The sequence below is a fragment of the Medicago sativa genome, chromosome 1, assembly GCF_051527215.1.
Source record: "Medicago sativa cultivar Bolivia chromosome 1, Bolivia_mono, whole genome shotgun sequence".
Lineage (NCBI taxonomy): Eukaryota > Viridiplantae > Streptophyta > Magnoliopsida > Fabales > Fabaceae > Medicago > Medicago sativa.
This window is the reverse complement of record NC_140749.1, coordinates 32,607,114-32,614,697: the sequence shown is the minus strand read 5'-3', so window position 1 is coordinate 32,614,697 and position 7,584 is coordinate 32,607,114. Positions and strand designations below refer to the sequence as shown.

General features: G+C 39.2%; 1 protein-coding gene across 1 annotated transcript; it reads right to left on the bottom strand.

Annotated features, from left to right (window-relative positions):
* Positions 1-3,425: 3,425 nt before the first annotated feature.
* Positions 3,426-3,973, bottom strand: LOC146954400 (putative calcium-binding protein CML18). Its single transcript, XM_085756177.1, is given in 2 exon segments — positions 3,426-3,935; positions 3,938-3,973. Coding segments are annotated over 2 exon segments (426 nt in total). The 3' UTR covers positions 3,426-3,545.
* Between the last annotated feature and the right edge of the window lie 3,611 nt (positions 3,974-7,584).

The following is a 7,584-nucleotide window of genomic DNA, read 5'->3' as shown; positions in this document are numbered from 1 at the left end:
AGGGTGGAAAACTAACTATAGAACTCACCTAAATAAGTTTCTTGCAATTCTTCAAGCATCAAGCTCAAACCCTAGCTTTTGCTTCATCCTTGATTCTTATCTTTTCCACTAAACCATGCTTTAATCCTTTCCTTCACGTGTTTCTTGCTTGCTAAGCTACCATAATCCATGCTTGATTACCACTTGTTGATCTTGGAAGAGTTTGAGTGGATTGGGAGAAGGAAAGGGGGCGGCCTCCTAGAGAGAGAGAGGAGAGAATTCTTTCTCTCAAACCTAGAGAGAGAAAGAAAAGTGGAAATGAATAATTTTGACCCCAAAAACACTTATATACTCCCTTGCGCGAACGTATGAGATTCCCCTTCGTTTTAAACGCGTTTATCCAACACTGATACTTAACTCGTACCTGACTTATGCCATTAATAAACTTTCTCCGTTATACTTACTTTCCATGAACTTCGTCCTCTGGCATGATTGACTGGTAATATTCCGATACTGACAAGCGGGATATTACAAAAACTAAAGTTTGTAACTGAGGATTCAATCCAACCACACAATAAGCTTACTTCCATTTTCAAATGCTTGCTAAGAATGCGTAAAAAAAAAAAAACTAAACGTGTATAGCAACCCACTCATCTCTTCCAATATAACATAAAGATATATCCAAAGAAGTTGAAGTACATAAAGGATGAGTCGATTGTTTGTGCTTTGAGAGAGCGAGATTGAAGAACAAGTGAAGCCGGTTTGAAAGTTTGATGATTACTAACAAGAAAGTGCATTTTGGATCAAAATCACTAATTGAAGATACGCTTGACATTATGTTTACAATTTGAATACACTCAAGGACAATAACGACGCATTTCAGAGACCAAAATGACCGTTAACTAGTTCATATGGTTGTGATTTTTTAAACGGTACATTGCATTGATAATTTGTCCTTGTTCTTTTCTTCTTCTTTTTTTCTTTTTGAATTGTTATCATTTCGGCACCAAATTGTCATGAATATGTATGGGTTAGACTATAAAAAAAGAAGGAAAAAAATTGTGTTTCATTTCAAAGTCCTGTTAAAGCGAGCAAACTTTAAAGCATGGAAACACACAAAAACATTATCATATTCAAGCTCACCTCTCCAAATGTTACACTTTCACTAATTCCTTTTTAAGAAATTCATCAGCTTTTCAACAAATCATTGCACCAATAGAACTTACCTTCCACACCAATGTTCCTCTTTGATTCGGATTTTTAGATAGTTTTGATACAAAAATGCATCATAGATTTATATTTCTCTACATTTCCCAATCTATATCTAATTTCAACAAAGTTCATTTTACCCACATTGATTTCACCTAAGAAAACATTTAATTGGTAATCATTCTATCAACAACTGTGTCTTCATTTTAAAAGTTCAAATAACATATTTAAAATTAAATTGTTACAAGATCTAGCCCTGCTTGAAGTTCACCAGCAACTTTATGTTCTCTTGTTTCATGTTCAGAACTTTACTGCTTGATAGTTTGTTAACTTGAAATCATTATCTTATGGACTTGGCCACTTGATAGCTTGGAGTCAATTTTGGTTTCATCAAGTAATACAAATGCAAAACATCTTCACCAAGTTCATCTTGTGAATTGGAAACTCTCTAGCAATTCCTCGATCTGTCCATCAGTTTCTCAGTTATCATATTAGCTTTTAAGAAATTCATTCATAGTAATTAATGCTAGAATCGTCTTTCTACTTAATCCAGATTGTATTTCCTGTGGTTAAATTTCTTCAAAGCTGTGGTTATGGTGCTTTAGAACATGCTATGGGTTCCTTCTTGTGATTGAATTTCCTTGTGAATACCGCACTTTTTAAATGTTTGAGTGGAGGCTTTTGAAGTTTTAGAGTTAACATTTGGTTTGAACCCTTTAGTGAGGCGAAATACCTTCATATCTGCATCACTCATTTCTTTTAGCCCTTCAACAAAGATACTGAGTGAATAACAATGTCACTAACGAAACTGCTGCAAAATTGCGTTCACAAGTTCACCAATTTCCCTTACTGAGGTGCTTGTACCTCCAATTCAGAAAACATATATCTACTAATACAGATCCATGTGCAATCCAAGAGTCTAAAAACATGTTTGAAGCACAGAAATTTGAAAGAGATTCAAAATATTGTTTATAATATGCAAGTTTTTTCATATAAAGGGCAACCCGGAGCACCAAAGCTCCTGCATACGCAGGGTCCGGGAAGGGGTCCCACCATTTGGTGTATTGTACGCAACCTTACCCAGTTTTTTTTTTCCAGGACTTGAACCCGTGACCTTCCAGTCACATGAGAACAACTTTACAAGTTGCGCCAAGGTTACCCCTCATGCAAATTTTTTCATATGCCTTTCAAAATTGGATTTCCCATATTGAAACAAAATATTATTATGTGAATCGGATTGAAAAGCTTTAAGCATGAAGTTGAGTGAAGAGTAGAACATATGGAAAACTGAAACATAACAACATACATTTAGGAATTGTTCCCTTTGCCTCAAGAAACTCAGTATGAACTTCAGCTACTTCACTTTTAAATAAGAAAATTAGGTTAGCCCCATTTGTGATAAGAGATATTTCCATCCCATCCCGCAACTTCTGCTCCAGACTCTTTTTTGGTAGATAAAATGTGAACGATAATATCAACACCATGTGATAGTTTGCTGAAACAAACAATAAACCATCTGTGTCATCGTTAAAACAAATAAACGGATATTTGAAATATGAAAAACAAAGTTCTAAACTTAGGCTGAGTTTAAATGACAGAAGATTCTCCTAACACTATTTGAACTTGTGATGAAGTGTATTACTAAGTGTCCTTAGTAGGGTTGATCACAGTTATTCATTAATGCTAAATATTATTAAGCTAAGTATTACTAATAATAAAGCAATCAGCAGAAGACAAGCAAGATGCCCAAGAACAGTAAACATGCAATAAAAAACAAAAAATCAGAAGCACCATAAGCTACAGCCCAGAAAACACAGCCCCCCCTTGAATTCACTGGACACCAGCAGCAAATCGAAACAGAACAGCAGCAAAGAGAGGAAACACCACAACAGCTACACTCAAAGAACTGTAACCGGACACCAACCCACGGCCTAATCGAAACATATCTATCTACAAAGAAACACAAAATTTATATCTGATCAATGTATTCGTTATTGTAGTTGATTAGAGTAGGATTGTCTTGAATATTTTGCAATGTGAAAGAAAGAATATGGAGATATAACATTTATTTCATTAATATAGATTGAATTTTCTTTTTCTTAATTTAATGCACTTTGAAAGGCCATGACATAATTTTTTCTCAAGAGGGTTGGAACGATCAACAATTAAGATAAAACCTTTTTTTAAAATGGCAAAATATATCAATAACTAAACACCAGAAGAGAACAGATATGAATAACAAAGCACCAAAAGAGAACATAGAATGTTTGAAGAGAAAAGATACAAAAAAAAAAAAGTAGATATTCTCTAAACTAACTATATATTCTTAGTTCTCAATCACTAAACCCTAACAAATATCAGCGAGACATCATCTTCTTGAACTCCTCAAAGTTAACTTTTCCATCACCGTCCGCATTGACATTGCTTATCATTCTCTGGCAGTCACTAAGGGAGCACTTCTCCCCAAGTTTATTAAGAACTATGTGTAGTTCTTTGGGAGAGATAAAACCGTCTTTGTCGAGGTCGTAAAGTTCGAAAGCGTCGCGAAGCTCCACATCTTTACCGGCAGCAGCATCATCATTGCAGTGGAAATCAGCAAATTCTTTGAGATCTATGTAACCATCGCCATTCTGATCAATATGTTCCATCATCCTTTTCTCTTCATCTGAAGTCGTTCTGGATCCAAGAGTTGAAAGCGTTTCTTCCAACTCTGAGACAGAGATCCTTCCGTCACCGTTCTTATCTTATCGAACTTGTTGAAGATGTTGCGAACTTCATCCTCCATCGCGTAGTTTCTTTTTCCAGATAGACGATAGGGGGTAAGAAAGTTTTGCAACACTAGATTTTTTTTTTTTTGACAAATTTTGCAACACTAGATGAATATATATTGTGCACGAGCAATGCTATATATCAAGAAAGATTTTATCAAGAAATTGTCCCGAAATTAATGTTAGCCAATAAAATCTCAGCCTGGCCGGAAATCATGGGGTGGTGGGTGTTATGTATTTTTTTGTTATGAAACTTTAATAAATAAGATTGAAATCTAAGGGTGATTATTCTGCCATGCATGTCATTCTTGAATCTATCAAGAAAATTCATTCTTGATATCTAGAATTTTCCTATTGTGCCCATTAAGTTTTACAACACGCTAATTACGGTTTGGAAGTTTGTTTTCGTTTTTTCCTCCACGAGGTGATTTATTTCCTCCACGAGGTGATTTATTGTGCCCATTAAGTTTCACGCGTATTAAGGCTAGGAAGTGGGGAGGAAGGAACCTCGGGTTTCATGGGCTGGGTTGATGTTGGTTACATCTATTTTTCCTATAAGAAGATTTTTCCTATAAAAAAAAAATAAGAAAATTTCATTTTAGGCCCCATATCTATTTAGGCACTCTAAAGTTACAAAATTTCCCGTAATAACACATCTGGTATTTAACATCCGGAGCATCAGATACTTAACTACCGGATGTTCATTTAACATCCTAAACCCTATTACTTTTTCCACCCTATGTCTTTCCTCGCGCGCCCTATTTTTTTCCCAAAATACCCCTAGCCCGGATTATATAATCCGAAGCTATTCCGGAATATTAAATCCGGATTTATACGACTATTTTGGCACTTCATCCACCCTGATGGATGATGATGCCAGTAATGAAATATTGTTCCGGATTATATAATCCAAATAAGTTAGATAGATTCCGGATTATATAATCTGAAATGTGTAAATCACCCCGTTGAAAGTCAACAAAAGGGGGTGGTGAATGATGGTTCCGGATTATATAATCCGGAATGTACTAAACATGTCCAGATTATATAATCCGGAATGCATCAGTACAGAGGCAGAAACCATCTATTTTGGCTGAGCCTCTGTTTTAGAGCTGATTCAGTCAATTTTTTTGGCAGGATGACCATATGCAAACCAACAAAGCAAATTATAACATTAAAATTAACAACACAATATAATTTTTAAACTTTAATAAAACATAATTATCCAAATGGTACATAACATAATTATCCAAAATATTCAAACATTAAAATTACATAAAATACTATCAGCCCCTAATAACTACACCCGTACCACCGCCGCCTCTGCCACCACCTCTGCCACCACCCCTGCCACCCTCAGTTGCTTCCCGACAACGGTAAACTTTTGCATCATGCACCTCTCTCAACGCATCCTCCAAATGCTGCCATTCCTCAGTCCCTTTCGGCACCAGACCGCTTCTCATCACATCATAGATGTGGTCTCTGATGCAGCTCATCCTGCCGCTAAGCTGTAAGTACGCAAGGTCTCCATCATCTTGAGCAACTCGGGCATTAAGGACCTCATGCTCTGGTGGTTGTGGCACCTGTACCGGTATGTCTCGAAGAATCATGCGTGGATGAGACACCTGGTAAAACCACTCGATCTATCCATCTGCTACCTCCACACCATGAACTGCAGTCTCTCCCAACTCCTGAGGTGTCAGCGTATAATCAAGTGCACGCTGAAAGCGGTTTGTGATCTCCGCCAAGTTAACATCAACAGATGCACTCTGAACGGGATGTCTCGGTATGGTCTGAACAAACCCAAACTGCCGAAGCACCCTCTTCGGCAGATATCTCACCATGCGCTCTCTGCATCTCAGCCATCTAGAGTAAAGGCTGACCCGCTCAAACTGACGTGCCTGACGGTGCACATCATATGGGGCCATGACAACCCTCGTCAAATCCAGCGCATCTAGATAGTTCATGTAGTTGTCCACCGTGCCTAAACCCTGCAGTGGTAAAAAAATCTTCGCGCGGGGATACTGATGCTCTACATATCCGTCCCAGACATCCTTGCTTCCCATACCTGGGAAGTGATGAAACACCCAAGCCTGCACCAAAGACAACGACATATAAATATACAAACCATATACACTTACATTTAAAAAAATAAAACATAGTTCTTAATTTATACCTGCAACAAACTCAGGTATCCTGCCACCTGATTGGTATTCCAATGTGCAGCATTGTTGAGCTCCTTATACAAGTGAGCTAGTGCCGCAGCTCCCCATGAAAAACTAGCACAAAGATCAAGGTCTCTGAAGTACTTCAGGTAGACATCCACAACCCACTGGCTTTTGTCACCGAAGATCGTGATCCCCACCAAGTACAGCAAATATATGCGGACATCCTGGTCCCGCAACCTCCGCACCTCCTCAGTCACACCATACTCGGCCGCCAACTCCCTCTGCTCCTTCAAACGCTCCTTGAATATCCTCTCCAAGTAGCTAAATCTGCAATGTGTACCTTTGGTCTTCTCGACCTCTTTAAGAGCCCCACCCAGATCAGACCCCAAGTATTCCACCATCCATTCCACCGCCTCGTCGCGTGATATGGACCCGTGGGACAGGAGCATGCCGTCAATGGGGATATGCAGCAAAGAGGCCACATCATTAAGTGTGACCGTCATCTCCCCAAATGGAAGGTGGAAGCTGGAAGTCTCCTCGTGCCACCTCTCCACGAACGCACAAATCATCCCATGGTCAAAAATGGTGTAGCTAGTATCCTGGAGCCAACCAAGGCCTGTGGCATGCAATCTGCACTCCCACCACCGTGCAGCCATGTTAGGTTTGGTGTCATCATCATGCATCGCTTCTATCTTCTTTCCGTTGTTGATGCATTTTAATTCTCCTCGCCACTGCAAATAATTAAAATTAATAAAGTGAGTATAAACTCATGGCTTCACAAGCATATTTAACAATAAATAAACCAGTCAGATTTAACAGTTCATAAACAGGCAGTTTCAGATTTAAAGTGAGTTTAATGGTACATACCACGCCATAAGCCGCCTTCCTAGCCACATGCACATGGTACCTCCACAGCACGTCAGTCTGGTGTGGGCCACCGGGATAGTCGTGTAGTGGCTCAGGGTCCACCACCTTCTTCTTTCGCCTTCGCCGTGGCTCGGCATCTTCTATTTCCTCGTCCATACAATGCAGCTCCTCCTCAAGCTCCTGCTCCTCCATACGCTGCAATTCCACATTAGCCTGCTCCTGCTCCTGCTCCATATACTGCTGCTGCTCCTGCTGAGGCTCGACATCAGGGTCGACATCAGCACGGCGTCCTCTAGCACCCCGACGTCTCGGAGGAACAACACCTTCAGCCTCTAGCTGTTGCCTATGCGCTCTCCTACGGGAAGCATGCCCTGCCTCCCTTACGCGCTGAGTATTAGATGTTGAACCTTCTGTAACATTCAAATTAAGGTAATCAAACATCAAAATCAAACAACACAATCAAACAGCACAAACCAGAAGCAAAACAACATTCTGGGTTTATTCGGATTTCGAAATCCGGATGAGCAACAACCTAATCCGGAATACAAAATCCGGATTGTATTCGAACAGAATTCAAAAAAAATGAACTAATTGAA